General features: G+C 38.3%; 1 protein-coding gene across 1 annotated transcript in view; it reads right to left on the reverse strand.

Moving 5' to 3' along the window:
• Kdm7a (lysine demethylase 7A) overlaps positions 1 to 19436 on the reverse strand; it is a 66415-nt gene that overhangs the window by 11710 nt on the left and 35269 nt on the right. Inside the window, exons 7-12 of the mRNA XM_090333407.1 lie at positions 17569 to 17731; positions 13983 to 14070; positions 11157 to 11263; positions 5504 to 5595; positions 4534 to 4623; positions 375 to 584 (exon numbers count right to left, since the gene is read on the reverse strand). Of these exons, the coding sequence (XP_090189533.1) occupies positions 375 to 584; positions 4534 to 4623; positions 5504 to 5595; positions 11157 to 11263; positions 13983 to 14070; positions 17569 to 17731 (750 nt within the window). The remainder of the gene's footprint in view (positions 1 to 374; positions 585 to 4533; positions 4624 to 5503; positions 5596 to 11156; positions 11264 to 13982; positions 14071 to 17568; positions 17732 to 19436) is intronic.

Consider the following 19436-nt stretch of genomic DNA (forward strand, 5'->3'; position numbering starts at 1 on the left):
TCTAAGTCAGCCTGGGCATAAAAATCCATGAGACTCTTATCAACAATTAACCACCAGAAAAGCAGAAATGGTGATTGTGGCTCAAGTGGTAAGAGCACAAGCCTTGAGCTGAGGAGCTCAGGGACAGCACTCAGGCACAAAGTTCCAGTTCCAGGACTGGCAAAAACAAACACACAGACAAACAAACAAAACATGACAGCAAGTGAATATAGAGGTCAAACTGTACACTAAGACTGAGAAAGATTGTGCCCTATCACTGCTGTTAAGTATTGGCTAATCCCTTAAAACATATAGCAAATATCAGAACAAATTGTTGTTTACCCTTTAAAAGAACTTTAAGGTTTCTTCTTCTTACAATGAAATATGATACTTACCTCTTCCCATGGACACATCTCCAATCTTTTAAGGACCTCCCTTGTATGAAGCTCTAGGATATCTAGATTAGAAGGAGTTCGGACATTATGGTCTCGAAGTTTCCTCATCTTTCTTCGGGAATGGTATGGGGAAGTTGATTCACTTGAGGATCGAGAAACTGGACACACAGTAGAGATTCCCTGAGATTTAACTGGTTTGCCATTTTCTTCCTTTAAAAAATTAAATTCGAAGTATGTTTTATGAGAAGTCTATTATATATGTATCTGACTAATCAGCCATGTAAATATTTTACTTCTTTTCTATGATGAACAACATCCTTTCCAGATATGTACCTATAATCCTTATTTTTAAAATTAAAGACCCCAAAACTTTTCTTACATTTTTTCATGTTAAATATATTAAACAAGGTTACTATAACAAAAGTATGTATAAGATGCAATAGTGAAATACTTCCTTCTAGAAATAACAGGGTTTAAAACTTTAGTTACTATTTTAAACTTTGTGAAATTATCAGAATAATGTAAAACAACTGATAATATAAAATTAAGAAATTTTCCTTATATTAACCCAAATCAATTCTACCATTTTCTGTCTCCATCTCCCTGTTTCTCTCTCTCTCTCTCTCTCTTTCTCTCTCTCTCTCTCTCTCTCTCTCTCTCTCTCTCTCTCTCTCTCTCTCAGTCATTCTCTCTCCCTTTTTTTTTCCGTCTCCCTCTCCTCCTTCCTCTCTCTTTGTTCTTTAACCTCAAGTGCCATATGGCTCTATACTGAGCTAAAACTGTCTTCTCCGAGAACCATCTATTCAGTCATTTTTGAGAGGAAATATTTTCTTCTTGGTGATCTCTTATGAACCACATTCCCATATAGTTTTTTGGGGTTTTGGGGGGGGGCTTTTTTGTTTTTTGGGTTTTTGTGGGGGGAGGGTCATGAGGCTTGAACTAGGCCTGGGTGTTGTCCCTGAGGTCTTCAGCTTAAGGCTACCGCCCTACCCTGAGACAAGTCCCACTTCTTGTTTTCTAGAGTTTATTTGGAGATAAGAGTTGTCTCAAGTCCTTTTGTGCCAGGGCTGGCTTTGAACCTTGATCCTAAGATCTCAGCCCCCAGAGTAACTAGGATTACCTGTGTATGTGGTTCCAGGGAATCGAACCCAGAGCTTCATGCATGCATGCTAGGCAAGCACTCTACCACTAGGTCATGCTCCTGACACAGTCTGTGTGCTTCTTACCTCCAATTAATCACAAGGGGGACAAGGGCAGGGGGGAAAACCTCACAGAAAGTAGTGCTGTGGCTCAAGCAGTAGAGTGTTAGCCTTGAGCAAAAGGAGCTCAGGGACAGTAGCCAGGCCCACAGTTCAAGTCCTAGAACCAGGGGGAAAAAAAAGTAGGGCCAGAAGTTTGGCCTAGTGGTAGAGTGCTTGCCTGGCATGCACAAAGACCAGGGTTTGATTCCACATACATACATAGAAAAAAGCCAGAAGTAGTGCTGAGGCGCAAGTGGTAGAGCTCTAGCCTCGAGAAAGTCCAAGGACAGTGCTCAGGCCCTGAATTCAAGGCTCAGAACTAGCAAAAAAAAAAAAAAAGTAAATACTGAGAGAAGGGGTAACACTGTCCAAAAGGAAACATACTCAGATGACTTACGTAACTGTAGCTCCTTTGTTTATCATCTTTTTAATAAATAATTAAAACTTTAGAGAAGTCAGTACTTTGAAAGCGTGTTTATAAAAGCAGCAGTCTTATTCTTACCATTCTAATTCCCATTCTCCAAAGACAACTACTCTACTCTCCATAGTAATGCATATAATACATAAAATTTTGCCATCTTAATTCTTGGTTTTTTTTTTTGGGCTAGTCCTGGAGTTTGAACTCAGGGCCTGGACATTGTCCTTGGGCTTTTTCCTCAAGGGTAGGGCTCTGCCACTTGAGCTACAACACCACCTCCGGCTCTTCTATGTATGTGGTACAGAGGAATTGAACCTGGGACTTCATGCATGCTAGGTAAGCACTCTACCACTAGGCCAAACTCCTGGCCCCAACCTACTTTTTTTTTGAGAGAGAGTATCACTATGTAGCTTTCTGGCTTTGAACTCTGGATCCTCCTGCCTCAGCTTCCTCAATGCTAAAGACATGTGCCATCATGTCTGGCTCAACCATCTTTAATCTTTATATACCACATCTTCATGATCCATTCATCTACTGAGGGGCATCTGGGTTGATTCCATATCTTAGCTATTAACTTGTAACTCTTACAGCTGTTTTCCCCTGATCCCTTATTGCCTCCAAATTTTTAAATACCATGTTTCACAATTTTCAGAAGATGAAATTTTAATCATTATCTATTACTCCTAAACCTATATGCAAACACCCTTTCCTTAAACATTTAATATTTAAATTGAGCTCAGTGAAAATTATTGATAACTTACTACAATAACATACTATTGTTACATTTCCCTTCTTTCATAATCTTCCTCATTTGCTCTGTTTTCTATGTACTTATTACAATAGATTCCCTAAATTCTTTACTAGAAAGTGAAAACATTGATACACATTAATCCACCAATTATACATTTTTCCTTGAAGACAATCCTTCTAAGACACTTAATTAAAACTAAATTAATATTAAATGACAAGTATAGAGCCTTTCATTCTCCTGACCTATCCTAAACTGGCTGCTCTCTTGGCCAATCCAGCTATTTTTCTAGGAATATTTTACCAGTGGAGTTGCCATTTTCAGAAAAGACTATTATTACTTTAACTATTTCATTTATATGATTTTATTTCTCTTAATCAAGTTATATAGTTGATTGGGCTAGGAGTTTGGCCTAGTGGTAAGAGTGCTTGCCTAGCATGCACAAAGATCCAGGCTCAATTTCATGGCACCACATACTTAGAAAGAGCCGGAAGTGGTGCTGTGGCTCAAGTGGTAGAGCTCCAACCTGGACAATGCCCAAGGACATTAAGTTCAAGCCCAGGACTGGCAAAAGAAAAGAAAGGAAAGGAAAGGAAAAGGGAGGGGAGGGGAGAGGAATGGAGGAGAGGGGAAGGGAGGGGGGAGGGAGGGGAGAGAAATACAGTTTTTTTTAGTTGTGGGATTTCAACTCTAGGCCATCCCTGAGCTCCTCAGCTCTACTCCTTGAGCCACAGTGCCACTTCTGGTTTTCTGGTGGCTAATTGGAGATAAATCTCATGAACTTTAGTGCCTGGGCTGGCTTTGAACCACAATACTCAGATCTCAACCTCCTGAGTAGCTAGGATTATAGGCGTGAGCCACTGTGCCCAGCTTTTTTCTTTTTAATGTAAATTCACACATTTATTTGAGTTTATTTTCAGTTTTGGTTGTTATTACACATAAGACTTTACATATATTTACATACACATTTAATATTAGTTTTATGACTTTTGACATGAAATCCATTTATATTTAATTATAATTATGATTAAAATACATTTCACCTACATCTGAATACACTAAAAAATATTCATTATTTCATCTATGGATACTAAACCTAATATTTTAGTACTTCTTAGAGGTGTACCTCTTTTGATTCCTTAAACACAGCCCTCATGCAATTTAAGTCCAAATGGCAACCAATCCTCCACTGGATCTCCTTTTAGTTCAAGTTACACACTAACTGCATCACTTTCCTGAAGAACTACTCTAATTAATTAAAAGCTCCCATTCCTAAGCACCTAGAGTAGCTCTTAATTAGTAAGTTGCCACAGAATTTTAGGCTCTTATCAAAGACATTTAGGCTCTTACCAGAGACATTTACATATTTTCAGTCAAGGGGATCTCCTATAAACCCAACTAAATGCACTTCTTTCCAACTCAGCTTTAATCAGCTTTATATTTTACTTAGCTTTATTCACTTTCCTTTTCCTCTAATTACTTAAATGTTTTCATTTCTGGATAGTTGAAATTAACTGGATCTGAAGGTTCTATGATGACTACTTATTTCATTGCTTCATTACAACCCATTACTTGAAATTTCTTTCTAGGACTATAAGATGCCTGAAAATTTAAAACCTGTCCCAAAAATCAGCTCATCCTATTCCTTCTAAGTATGTCAACACTTTTTATATGTTTGAAGTTTCATTGTAATCAATTTGCTTCTTAAGGCAGACAGCAACCACTCACTCACATGACAGTTTTCACTCTTACCTCTATTGCTCGGATTACTTTAGAAAGTTCCTTAATAAGATGTCCAGGTCTAACGTTGTCTGGAATTTCAAAGGCATGTTCAGATACAAGCTGTAATTTGAATAAACAAGAAAAGCAAAATACTTTAGTAAGTAAAAATAAATCTGCTAAATCAATATTTGGGTTCTCTATATACTTTACATCCATAGCCAGATAAAAGTAAGCAGTCTAGTCTCACAGTTCATGGAGTTGGTATGATGTAGACTACAGAGATTATCATTTACCATAGAAGAATCCTCTGAAATTGAGCATAGAGGTTTGCAATCCCAGAGATCAGTTTTATGTCCTAGCTCTACCAGTTCTCTTAACATGCGTACCTAAATGGAAGTACCAACAGCATCTAGAACTCTAAGAGTTGCTTTGAGGATTAAATGAAATTGCACACATAAAGACTACTCACAGTTGGGCACCAGTGGCTAAGGCCTGTAATCTCAGGCTGAAATCTGAGGAGCGCAGCTAGCCCAGGCATGAAAGTCCATGAGACTCTTATCTCCAATTAACCACCAGAAGTAGAGCTGTGGCTAGAGTGGCAGAACACTAGCCTTGAGTTGAAGTGCTCAGGGACAGCACCCAGGCCCAATGCCCAAGCCCAGAGTTCAAGCCCCATGATGGAGCAAAAAAAAAAAAAAAAAAAAGACTAAGCACAAAACTTAGCACTCTATAAAAGTTTAATATTATTTATTATTATTCACTAACTCCATGTTCTTAGTCAATATCTTAAATACACTTGAACTACATTTTCAGATGAAAAAGGTAAGTATTTACTTTAACAATGAAAATCAGACACATGGCTGTACATACTATTCAATAAAATGCAGGCTCTATTTAAAGTATGATTCCATTTTCTCTATAACTAGCACATAAATATGCTGTCAAATAAGCAAAACAACTGTTTTACTAATGTTTCTAAAAATTAGAAACAATGACTTACCTCTTTTTTCATCCATAGTTTTAAAGCAGAATGTAGTGCCTTCACCCCCTGAACTAGATAAGTTTGAGGCTGGAAACCATCTTCTCTCAGTTCTGTGGGAATGAAAGGGGATAGGGAAAGGAATTAAAGTATTCTGAAAAAAAGAAAAAGAAAAAATAAAGAGAAGCAGTATAATAAAAAGGTAAAACAACAAAATAGAAAAAAAGAAAAATAGTGAAATAACCAGTTCAAAAGGCAAAAATAAAAAGTAGACCTAAATTAAGTGTACTTTCGTTCAAAATGTTTCAGTTAAGCATACAAAAAGCACACAGACATTAAAATAAAGAAGATGTAAAAAGGACACTAAGCTTTCAAGTGAAAGTTGGTATAGCTATATTTACATACTCTTAATAGTTATTTCATAATGACCAAATATTCAATTCCCTAGAAAGGCAATCATTTAGATTTGCTCAATTACACAGCCTAAAAATACACAAAAAATTAACTAGACAGAACTACAAAAAAGAATAAGTAACTTCACAATTACAGTGGAACATTTTAATGCACACAGATAATACAGTGGGTTAAAATGTTTTATATTCGTTGGGCACAGTGGCTCACACCTGTAATCCTAGCTCCTCAGGAGGCTGAGATCTGAGGGTCATGGTTCAAAGCCAGCCTGGTAAACACAAAGCCATGAGTCTCTTATCTACAATTAATCTCTAGAAAATGGCAAGTGGGGCTGTGGCTCAAGGGTAGGGTGGTAGCCTTGAGCTAAAGAGCTCAGAGGGGACAGCACCCAGGCCAGAGTTCAAGCCTCATGACCCCCCCCCAAAAAAAAGTGATATTCAATGTGAACATGGTATAATTTGATTTGATGGCTATAAGAAGTATATTGCATCAGACAACTTTAGAATACACATGCTTTTCAAACATATATGGAATATTTACAAAAACTATCCATATCGCAAGAACACAAAGCTAGGTGTGGTGTCTCAAACCTGTAATCCTAGCTACTCAGGAGGTTGAGATCCGAGGATCACGGATCAAAGCCAGCACAGGCACTCAAGAATGTGAGACTCTTATTTCCAATTAGCCAATAGAAAATGGGAAACGGGGCTGTGGCTCTAGGGGTAGAGCAGTAACCTTGAGCTGAAAAGCTCAGGGATAACACCCAGGCCCAGAGTTCAAGCCCCATGACTGACAAAAAAAAAAAAATTCATTTTGCCTATGTTTTGATGTAGTGTTTTCATTGTTGTTTAACATCAGTTAGACATGTGTTGGGCAATTTCCTTCCCTCTCCCTACCCTTTCCTTCAACTCTCCTATTCCCTCCATTCCTTTCCCCTTCTTTGTCCTCTACCATTTGAGCTCTGCTTTTGTGGCTGATTAATTTTAGGAAATGGAGTCTGTTGAACTTTTCTGCTTTGAGCTGCCTTTGAACAGAGATCCTCTGGATCTTAGCCCCCTGAGTTACTAGGATTAAAGGGTGAGCTACTGGCATCTGGCTGTTTCTTTTTTTTTTTCTTTTTCTGGCCAGTTCTGGGCATAATTAAGCTCAGGACCTGAGCACTGTCCTTGGATTTTTCCCAAGGCTAGAACTCTACCACTCTACCTCAGCTTTTTTTTTTTCTATGTATGTGGTACCAAGGAATCGAACCTGGGTCTTCGTGCATGCTAGGCAAGCACTCTACCACTAGGCCAAACTCCCGGCCCCCTGAATGCTTCTTAATACCAGGTTTTATTAGTTTTGAAACTATTGGGCTTTTTCTAGTTAAATTTTTTGTTACTGACTTCTAGCTTAATTGTATTGTGAACATATAGATGATTTAAATCTTTCCATTTGTTGACAATTATTTGTGCTTTTTTTGTTCTTGGTGGTGGGTTTGTGTGTATGTGGGAGTTGTGGGGCTTGAACTCTGGGCCTGGGCCCAGAGTAGGATCCTACCCCTTGAGCCACAGCACGACACTTTCAGTTTTCTGGTGGTTAATTAGAGGTAAGTGTCTTGAGGCCAGGCATGGAGTATCACGCCTATAATCCTAGTTACTCTGGAAGTTGAAATCTGAGGATTGCAGTTCAAAGCTAGCCCAGGCACTAAAGTCCATGAGACTCTTATCTCCAATTAACCACTAGAAAGCCAGAAGTAGTGCTGTGGCTCAAGGGTTGGGCAGTAGCCTTGAGCTGAAGAGCTCAGGGACAACTCCTAGGTCCAGGGGTATCCTTGAGCTGAAGAGCTCAAGGATAGTTTAAGCCCCATGACCAGAAAAAAAAAGTGTGTGTGTGTGTGTGTGTGTGTGTGTGTGTGTGTAATAAAATAAGAGTCTTGCGGATATTAGTGCCCAGGGTAGCTTTGAACCACCATTCTCAGATCTCAGCCTCCTGAGTAGCTAGGATTACAGATGTGAGCCATATCACCCAGCAGAAATGAATAGTTTTTGATGTCTGTGTTAGGAAAAAGAACCACCAAAATACTGAAAATTAGTAAATTAAGGACCCACTTTAAAACAGTTTTACAGTCAGCAGAATTTGGCCTAGTGGTAGAGTGCTTGCCTAGCATGCATGAAGACCTAGGTTCATTTCCTGGGTACCACATACATGGCGGGGGAAGGTTCACAAAAGTTTAGAAGTTATTATTTATAGAAGGGGAAAAAAAGCATACATTATGGAAAAGGTTAAGAGGTATTTTTAGGGTATTGACAAGGATATTTTTGCTTAATTTAAGTACAAGTCACCTGAATAACTACATTCTTTTTAAACTGACCAAATGTATATGTAGTGTGTATCATCTACACAACAAACTGTGTATGGTGTTCTTTACTATTCTAAAAAGTAACACACATGCTCACACAAATGTCTTCTCTGCATTTTTTTGTTTGTTTGGTTGGGTTTTTTTGCCAGTCATGGGGCTTGAACTCAGGGTCTGAGCACTGTCCTGGGCTTTCCTCAAGGCTAATGCTCTACCACTTGAGCCACAGCACCACTTCCGGCTTTTTTCTACGTATGTGGTACTAAGGAATCGAACCCCGCTCTTTGTGCATGCTAGGCAAGCACTCTACCACTAGGCCAAACTCCTGGCCCCTCTTTTCTGCGTTTCTCTCTTTTCTGATTACCTAAAACTTGGGCAAACAAAATTCAGGTAATTTGAGGCAAAAGCAAAAGATTTCAGTTTTTTTCAGTAACTAATTTTAGTTGCTCCCAACTGGCTTATTGTTATCATTAACATGAAAGACAGTGAAGATGTTCATACAGCATCCCTTCAGTTAATCAATCCGTCATATCATACAAACTTTGTAACATTCTGAGAATTGGCAAGTAACAGGATGCAATTCAAATTGAGAGGTAAGTGATGATGAATGTCTTGTTGGGTGATAAGACTACCACTCCTATTTCCAGCAATAACAATTGCTGTCACAGTCATTTGGCTATAGCCTCAATGGGACGAGTACTGCCAAGTATCCTATCATATACTGCCATTTCCAAGTAATCTACAAGTATTCTTTTATAGAAATCATTTTTATTTCAAATTCCTTAACATGTTTCAACTTCTTTAATGCTCATGATGAGACCTCGTATTTCTGAACTTTGGATGACCTAAAGCAAATAGTAAATAGTTGTTTCTAATATTAAGGAAACTGATGCTGTGACTTAATGAGTAACAACTAGGTTGTCTTTAAATATATTGTGCATGTGTGTGTGTATGTGTGTCCATCCGTGCATGCACACATGTACATTCAATAGTCTTCAAGCTAGAACTCAGGGCCTCAATGCTCTTGCTCAGTTATTTCAGTCTCTTAAGTGGAGGGCTCAATATTTGGCCAAGTCAGGAGTTCAGGTTAAGAACTGATTTCTGGAGCAGAACCTGGTTTTCCACATCTTGGTGAGCCTACCAGCATCACACATATACCTGCAGCATGTGTCAGCATATCCCTTGACACTTTACTGTAAGACGCCATTGTTTTCTCTCCTCCCATGCCATGTAAGGAGTCTATTGGTTTTCTTTTGAGGGAAAAAAGAAATCCATACATACTTTTGTCATTTTAGTTAAATACTGTCCTAAGAAGTAAACATTTTAGGTTGTTTCTTTTTTTTTCTCTCCTGTATTACTTCCAAATGAAAAAATTCTGAATAAAATTCATAATCTAATCTGTCTACATCAATTTTCCTGGGAATGAATAACAGTTCCATCTTTTACCAACTGATTAGAATCTCAGTTAAACAATTTAAAACCAGACAAACTGTATTCTCACTGGCACAAGTATATAAAAAGCAGGAAATAGAAATGCTATTCAATCAATTCAAGTGCTCAGAGAGTATAAAATAAAAACATCCAAATCTGCAATTTCATCTTAAGAACACAACAACTTCAAGTCTAAATCAAGGGATTTTCTAAAAGAAATGCACCTGTATTCAGTTGATTTATGTGCTAAGTGTGAATTGTACTAGTCAACATGATGGTTAGAACATAGTATAGGTATTACTTGATTCTCTCAGGATATGAAAATTAATTATTCCTTCAATTTTATAAGCACATATTTGAGGAATGTATGCAAGGTAGTGAACTCTTGACACAGCCACATGTTTTTGTTTTTGTTTTTTTTTCAGAGAAAGTGATAGGGACGTTTATTAGGAAAGGAATATACTTTCAATAGACTGAAAGCAGGTCATTCCTAGAAAGAATTATGATTTTTACCTCTGTACAAGTTTTATTGGAAGTATAAGGAGGACTACTAAGTCCTTCCCCAGGACCAGCCAGGGGGCAGAATCACTGTCCCAAAGGTAGTGTAGGTTTACTGAATTATGTCTGACCTTTAGGGCTTGGTTTTACACATCTGGGTAGGTAAACTAAAGATCTACACAACAGCCAGGGATGTGCCTAGTAGTAGAGTGCTCGCCTAGCATGCACGAAGCCCTGGGCTCTATTCCTCAGTACCACATATACAGAAAAGGCTGGAAGAGCTACACAAGCTACATTCTTGACAAGGAGACACAAATGTTTGAGACTATATGCAGGTAACTACATCACAAGACAAAAGGAACATTTCCTAGTACTACCTACATTGCATGCTGTTCTGGTGCACCCCCCCCTTTTTTTTCTTTTCTTTCTTTTTTTTTTTTTTTGCCAGTCCTGAGGCTTGAACTCGGGGTCTTAGCACTGTCTTTGGGCTTTCTCAAGGCTAGAGCTCTACCACTTGAGCCACAGCACCACTTCTGGCTTTTTCTACATATGTGATACCAGGGAATAGAGCCCAGGGCTTTGTGCATGCTAGGTGAGCACTCTATCACTAGGCCAAACTCCTGGCCCTTGGTGCAGATCTTTCTATATATGGTTTCTTTTCTATGACTTGGGCCAAGCCTCCAACCCCAGGACTGTTTTTTTTTTCTTTTTTCTTTTTTTTTTGTCTGAGATCAGAACTTGAACTTAATACCTGACACTTTCATTCACTGCTGGTGCTCCACCAACTGAGCCATGATTCCAACCCCCCTATAAACAATTTCTAAGAATGTGTGAGCTGTGAACTACAGACTATGGTCATGTGTTAAAACAGGAAAAAAAAAAAAAGGAAGGTACTATCCGTAACATAACATACTACAAAAATCTCTTTCCATCAGTTGTGAAGAAATTTACAAATATTATGTATACATTATGCCAGAAAATGTGCAAATTATTGATTACCTTTCAGGGTTTCCAGCAAATTTTTGGCTACAAACCAACATATGGCTTCAAAGAAAGGAAATTTAAAAAGATCCGGTGTCTTTAGTCTTTTCTCCATCTCATAACACCTAAATGAAAAAAATTGAAGAAATATATGAGTATTAGCATTTCAAAGTTAAATAAAAGTAACCAATTTGAAAATAAAAATAAGCATGCCATGATATAAGATCAATCAGGTGCTACATGTTACTTAACATCACATTCAAAAAAGTGAAGTATGTGCTTACACAAGTTTTGACCTTCATAAATTTGCCAATATACTTAAGAATTACCTTGGGCTTTGTAAAACATCACTTTGGAATTTATGTCCCGGTTTTAATAAAAAGGATTTAATGAAAACTCTATTAATGAATAAAGCAGTGTTTTTAAAAATCAGATCCATGTGTTCAACAATTCTACAACACCCACTAGACTTTTCTTTAGGATCTACTGAGCATTCAAGGTGAAGACCACATAGGGTACTTAGGATGAGTAGTGAAAGGATAGAAGCCATAGTTTCCCACAAGGTTACTCTTCTGTCAGAATCCTTGGAAATTCCATGAAGCAGAACCACCTCTTCCCCAATTACAGTTCAGTATTAAATGACAAAATCTGGGGATGGGGGTAAGTCTCAGCTGGTAGAGTACTAGTCAATGAGCAAAAGCATCAGGTACTTAGTTCAAGTTCTGATCTTGAGGAGAGGGAGAGGGAGGAGGGAGAGAGGGAGAAGGAGGGAGAGGGAAAGAGAGAGAAAGGGAGAAAGAGAGAGAGAGAGAGACCCAGAAATAGAGATAGACAGACAGACAGACAGACACACACACAGAAAGAGAAAGAGAGAGAGCGCGCGCACAAGGCGCCAGTGGTTCACACTTATAATCCTAGCTACTCATGAGGCTGAGATCACAGTTCATATCCAGCCCAGAAAGGAAAGTCTATGAGACACTTACTCCTCCAATTCAAAAAAGCCAAAGGTGGAGCTGTGGCTCAAGCTGCAGAGTGCTAACATTGAGTAAAAAAGCTCTGAGTTTAAGCTCCAGGATGGTACCCCCCCCCACCCTCCCCCAAAAGACAAAATCCACACAAGTCAGAATAGAACCTATACTGGCTTAAAACTTCATATACTGAAAAAGCCATTATTTCCTGCAATAATGTCACAAACCCAGACTGTGCAGGAGTCCTATGGCACATAAAGTTATGGGTCACTAAATTCAGGGAACCAGGTCTCCCACCAATATTTCTAAGTTTGTGAAACTAATCTAGTTTATTAATCAGGAATATATATATTACATCCTGGGGCTTGAACTAGGGGCTATGCACTGTCCTTGAGCTTTTGTAAGGCTAGCCCTCTACCACTTGAGCCACAACACCACTTCTGGCTTTTTCTGTATATGTAGTACTGAGGAATTGAACCTAAGGCTTTGTGCATGTTAGGCAAGCACTCCACCACTAGGCCACACTCTCAGCCCAGGAATTTATTTATTTTTTATTTTTTTGCCAGTCCTGGGGCTTGAACTCAGGGCCTGAGCACTGTCCTTGGCATTCCTCAAGGCTTAACACTCTACCACTTAAGCCACAATACCACATCTGGCTTTTCTATGTATGCGGTACTGAGGAATGGAACCCAGGTCTTTGTGCATGTTAGGCAAGCACTCTACCACTAGGCCAAACTCCTGGCCCCAAGGAATCTTTGTGTGTGTGTGTGTGTGTGTGTGTGTGTGTGTGTGTGTGTGTGTGTGTGTGTGTGTGTGTGTGTGTGTGTGTGTGTGTGTGTGTGTGTGTGTGTGTGTGTGTGTATGTCTGTGTGTGTCTGTGTGTGATGGGACTTGAACTCTGGGCCTGGGAGCTGTCCCTGAGCTCTTCAGCTCAAGGATACCGCCTTACCCCAGAGCCACAGCCCCATTTCCCATTTTAACTGGAGATTAGAGTCTCAATTTCTTTAGTGCCCGGGCAGGCTTTGAACCAGCGATTCTCAGATCTCAGCCTCCTCAGTACCTAGGATTACAGGCGGGAGCCACCATGCCCTGCCCAGGAATCATTTTTAACATAAGCAGTGTTGCTTGCTTTATAAGATGTACTCTCCAGAGCTCAGGGACAGCTTCCAGGCCCTGAGCTCACGCCCCACAACCAACAAAAATAAAAATAGTAGGGCCGGGAGTTTGGTCTAGTGGTTAAACTGCTTGCTTAGCATGCATGAAGACCCTGGTTCGATTCCTTGGCACCACATACATAGAAAAAAGCCGGAAGTGGTGCTGAGGCTCAAGTGGTAGAGCTCTAGCCTTGAGAAAGTCCAAGGACATTGCTCAGGCCCTGAGCTCAAGCCCAGGACTGGCAAAAAATAAATAAATAAAAATAGTAAAAAAAAAAAAAAATGTTCTCTCAGTAAATTACCTGGGAAAGAAACAGAGTTACACAAAGGTCATTTCTCATACAAAAGGGGAAATAACTGTTACTCCTTTACCTAAACAAAACTAAAGCAAATATTTTTGACAACAGTCCTGACTTTAAGGGTTGCTTTGTTTCAACACCATGAGTTGTAACTCAGTCTGACTGGTTCCACTTATTTCCCTTAGTGCAAAAATAGCCTAAGGGCCTTACTGAGTAAGTTATTAATTTTGTTTCAGATTTGCAAGAATCCTTCTGACAAAATTTTGAAACAATACTTTGGTTAAAAGTTTCTATTTCTAATCATTTCTCAAGGTTTAACTTCATAGAACTTCAAATAAAGTATGTTGTGACTTTCTAATTGTCTTTTAAAAAGTTCTATTTAAGGAAGAAGCAAAATAGCCTCTCAATACTAATGACACGAACCTGAGCTGCATGCCAATGTTAAGATTGTGCAGAAAGTTTCCTCCAAAAGCCATACAGTCCTGAGAAGTGAGCACAGCATGAATCCATCCTGAAATGGTTACAAGGATATAAATCAGTGATCTTTCAACATTTAAATCAGACATAGGTGTTTCTTACCAATAAGCAACTTAAACATCAATACCAGCTGATATTCAGCATTAACTGAAGAAATTAAAGCTTATGACAACTGATTAGTTCACTCAGATGTTTATTAAGTGCCAGTAATATGCTAGGCTTTGTCTAAGTTTTAGTTTAAAACACAACCCAACTTTACAATTAAGGATTTTACTCTGAGACAACCCAAATCTGATTTGAATTAGAAAAACATATTTTCCATTAAAAAATAGGGCACTGGCTGGGCATGCTGCTTCTGTAGTATCATACTAAACTGAGTGCCCTGAGAAGAACAAATAGAAGACCAGGGACCTCACTTTCAGACTGGACTCTGCAAAAAGGAAAAGGCAGATTACTCACATTTAATAGGTGAATCACAGTCCTGTAAATATGTTGGTAATCAAAATGATGTTTTTTTTCCCACTAAAATGTTTTCAAGTTAAAAATCTAAGACATAATGCTTAACTTTTAAAAGAAATATTTCTAGAATTAACAGACTTCACAGAAATACAAATTCTTCAGGGTACTCATGAAAGTACGAAGTCTCTTTGTTAATGATCTAGGCCTAAAAATTAGAATTCAATTACATATAGAAGCAAAGTATTTCTGCATTGTTTCTGACACAATTTCTAGGAATACAATGAATGTAAATTGAAGGAAACTAAATTTTGTTTAGAAGTTTGTCAATTATCAACAACCTTGGGGGAAAAAATTATACTGTCTATCACAGTGGTTCTCCAAGTATAGCTAGTCCCCAGACCAGATGACTGCATAGATCAGGAACATGTCAAACAATGTAACTGCTCATGAGCACCAAGTAAAGTAAGACACATCTATAAGCCCAGCATTTGAGATTTAGAGGCAGAAGGTCCTTGAATTTGAGTAGGGGAGGAGAAAGAAGGAAAGGGGGGAACAACAAGAAAGACATCAGGTAAGAAAAGAAGGGAGAGAGGGAGAAAAATTCTCTGGGTTATCCCAGATCTACTAAGTCAGATCTTGAGGATGAGTCTCAGAAACCTAAGGTTTAATCAGCTCTTTATATATGACTAATATACCTTGCTGTTTGACAACTGCTAACCTGTACCAATTCCACTAAATGGAATTTGAGTAGCTACTATACACATGTACAGTGGTTTTGTTGACTCAGGAAGTTAAAAAGTTCATTATAAGCTGGGTGCAGTGGCTCACACTTGTAATCCTAGCTACTCTCAGGAGGGTGAGATTTGAGGATCATGGTTGGAAGCCAGCCCAGGCATTAAAAAGTCTATGTTAGAGAGAATCATGTTGAGTGAGATAAGTCAAGACCAAAGGAACAAAAGGCACATGATATTCTTAATATGTGGCTATTAGATCCAAACAGTACAAGAGTAATGACTAAATATTTGCATACCCAATGCTATGGACATAGCATTAGAAATATAAACTACATAGACATAAAATTTTATGACACTATAGACATGTTTTATTACATAGAGTAATATGTATCTATAACATACAAACTCTCAGCCTAATTTTAATTATGTTCTAAAATCTAAGTGCCAGTGACAGTATATAGATTCCTTTCTAGAATACCTTTTTGTTAAACACGTCATTAGAAATATGATGTAATAATCAATGTTAATAAAGTCTTTAATTAAAAAAAAAAACCTTCTTCCTAGCCAGGTGCTGGTGGCTGATGCCTGTAATCCTAGCTACTCAGGAGGCTGAGTTCCAAGGATCACAGTTCAAAGGCAGCCTGGACAGGAAAGTCCATGAGACTCTTATCTCTAATTAACCTCCAGAAAACCAGAAGTAGTGCTGTAGCTCAAGTGGTCAAGTGGTAGCATGCTAGCCTTGAGCTGAAGAGCTCAGGGACAGCACCCAGGCCCAGCGTTTAAGTCCCATGACCAACCAAAAAAAAAAAAACCTTCCTGACATTTTACTTTGAACATTAGATAGACACACACACACACACACACACACACACACACACACACATGTGAAATTTTCATTGCTTATGAATTCCAATTCCAGATTTTGAAGGATCAACAAAATATTAAGAACAGGCATTAGGAAGAGGATTTAAAAGAAGAGCATAGGCATTCACAATGAAAATACTGACACCTAGACATAAATTCTGTTAGTTTTTGCCACTGATCATTTATTCAGGCATACATTTATTATTTGATAAACAGAGGGCAAGGTAAGAAAGCAAAGCCTGGAGTACAGAGCCCAGTTACTCCATGCCCACTGAGGTCACCCAAACCAGAACATAGTCCTCAAAACCTCTAGCCTGGGGAGTAATACTTGGCATTTGTTCACATTTCAAATCAACATACTGGTACTTATACTTGAGATATAGAGAAGTTGGCAGTTCCTCAAATAGTTAAACATAGTTAAATCAAGCAATTTCACCATTTGGTATATACCTAAGAGAAATGAAAACATACTTCCACATGAAAATGTGTACACAAGTGTTCAAAGTAGCACTATACATAACATTCCAAGTAGAAAGAACCCAAGTGTCCACCAACTGAAGAGTGGACACGCATAATATGGCATACTCCACAATAAAGAGGCCATAAAACAGTAACATACTTACATGTGTGACACTAAAGTACATACATATGAAGTGCCCAAACAGGCAAATCCACAAATAGAAAGTATATTAGTAAAGGATCAGGGAAGAAAGGGAGTAAGTGTAACTACTAAAAGGTCATCTTGTAGACAGTGAAAAATGTTCTAAAATTAGACAGTGGTGATGACTGTATAACTTCATTGATCTATAAATCACTAAATTATATAACATAAAAGGTAATATTGGGCAGGGAGTGTAGACTAATGATAGAGTGCCTGCTTAGCATGCATGAAGCCCTGGGTTTGATTCATCAGTACCACATGAAAAAGCCAGAAGTGGTGCTGTGGCTTAAGTGTAGAACGCTAGCCTTGAAAAAGCTCAAGGACAATACCCAGTGTCCCTAAGTTCAAGCCTCAGGATTGGCCAAAAATAGGTAAATATTATAGTATGTGGATTCTATTTCAGTAAAAAATTAAAATGAAAAGCCAGGCACCGGTGGCTCACACCTGTAATCCTAGCTACTAAGGAGGCTGAGATCTGAGGGTCGAAGTTTAAAGCCAGCCCGGGAATGAAAGTCCGTTGACTCTTATCTCCAATTAATCGCCAGAAAAATGGAAGTGGCATTGTGGCTCAAGGGGTAGAGTGTTAGGCTTCAGCTGGAGTTCAGGAACAGTGCCCAGACCAAGAGTGCAAGCCCCACAACTGAAAAAAATAATTAAAGCAAATGATATAAAACAATGCCAAAAGAAGTTAAACTAAAAGAGAAGCCCTTTAAAGGGCAAATAAGCAAAATGTTCAGATGTTCTCCTTATGAATTAACGCCATATGACTAAGTATATCAACTATGGGGAAATGGAGATTGAATTAAAATCTTACCAGTAGGAACAAATAAAGTATGTCCCTGCTTCACCACACATTTGTAGCATTTATCAACTTTATCTCCAAAAAACACCTCACTCTGAGTCACAGACGAACTCCAAGATTCATAGAGTGCCAAATTTTCATTTGTTGGTTTTATCAAGTAAAAAATCTTCTCACCCTAAAAGAAAGTAATCATACTATTTTTGAACAAGTAGAAGCCATTGTTAGGATGGCCTACATTGATATATTGTAGTTTTTCCTAACACAAAGATCTAAAATAACTTAAGATAATTATCAGAGACTTTAAAAGTTCAGAAAGAACTGTTCACATACCTGATCAGCAGTTATAATTCCTTCAATCAGCATTTCCACAGAAACTAAAGCTTTCCCCACCCCCAACTGACACCACGTTGAAGAAATCATTGCAAAATAGGAAGATAAAAAAACCACATCCTACTGATGATTTCTCAGTTTTTAAAGGGTAAAAGTACATGCTAATAAACTGTAGGTACCAGCACAATCATTTTACAAACTTCAACCTAAGATCTATAACACAATGACTGTGTTTAAAGACGTACAGAGTTCCTTTAGTTCACTAACTGCTTCAGCACTCAAAACCACAGCATCAAATAAAAGCATAGGCAACTGAAAAGGAAGATTTGTTGCCTGACCAGTGCTCCAACAGAACTATCTGTGATGATGGACATTATTTTTCTGTCTGTGCTACCCAGGGCAGAAATCACTAACTTCAGGTAGTTACTGAACACTTTCAATGCACTTAAAACAAATGAGGAACTGAATTTTTGTTTTTGGGTTTGTTGGGGTTTTTTTTGCCAATCCTGGGGCTTGAACTCAGGGTCTCAGCACTGTTCTTCAGCTTTCTCAAGGTTAGAGCTCTACCTTTTGAGACAGCACCACTTCAGCTTTTTCTACATATATGGTACCCAGGAATTGAACCTGGGTCTTTGTGCATGCTAGGCAAGCACTCTACCAGTAGGCCAAACTCCCAACCCAGAACTGAATTTTTAATTATACAAATTTTAACTTTAATTCACTCTAATGTGAATAATAGACACTCTATCAAGCAATACAACTCTGGATAAAGAATGTAAACTACACAGAGTGTTTTATTAGCATCTGTGACTTATTCAACTACTTCGTTGTCTTAGTCAACTTTAAGGCCAAAAGCAATTATGAACATTCTGCTCCTTCTTATTTAACTTGAGGACTAGAGATAATTTATGAGACTGGTAAAGAAGGAAAAAGAAACTGAAATTCAAATTTTTAAAAATCAAAACAAAAAACTTTATATGGCAATTGTAGAAGGGGTGACATTGATCAAAATGCAATGTAGTCATAAATAAATGTTTAAAACTCCTTTGTGTAACAACTCTGCCTAGTGGCAGAGTACAAAGCATGCATGAAGCTCTGGATTCAATTCCTCAGTGGTGCTGTGGCTCAAGTGGTAGGTAGAATGCTAGCCTTTAGAAAGTTCAAGGACCAAGTGTAGTGCCCAGACCCTGAGTTCAAGCCCCAAGACTGACCAAAAAAAGGTATATTTTTTAAAAGAAAACTTATTTGGGTTAAGGAGGATGAAGGAGATTTAATATGCTCAAAATTTATTATTTGCAACTATGAAAATAAGACCTGTTGAAACTGTTTTGGGAAGGAGGGAGTGGGGATGAGGAGAATTAATTATAGGATGAGATTTACTGGACTATATTAATGTGTGGAACAATAACAATGAACCCTCTTCCCTGTGCAACTAAAGTAAATTAATTAAAAACAAAACCAGAAACACCTCATGTCTCTTCTATTACTTAGAATTTAGAGGGAAAAAAAGTAATGCTTAAAAGCAAAGTAATATCCACGGGGGAAAAAGA

This window comes from Megascapheus bottae, chromosome 5 (genome assembly GCF_031878675.1).
Source record: "Megascapheus bottae isolate mThoBot1 chromosome 5, mThoBot2.hap1, whole genome shotgun sequence".
Taxonomy (NCBI): Eukaryota; Metazoa; Chordata; class Mammalia; order Rodentia; family Geomyidae; genus Megascapheus; species Megascapheus bottae.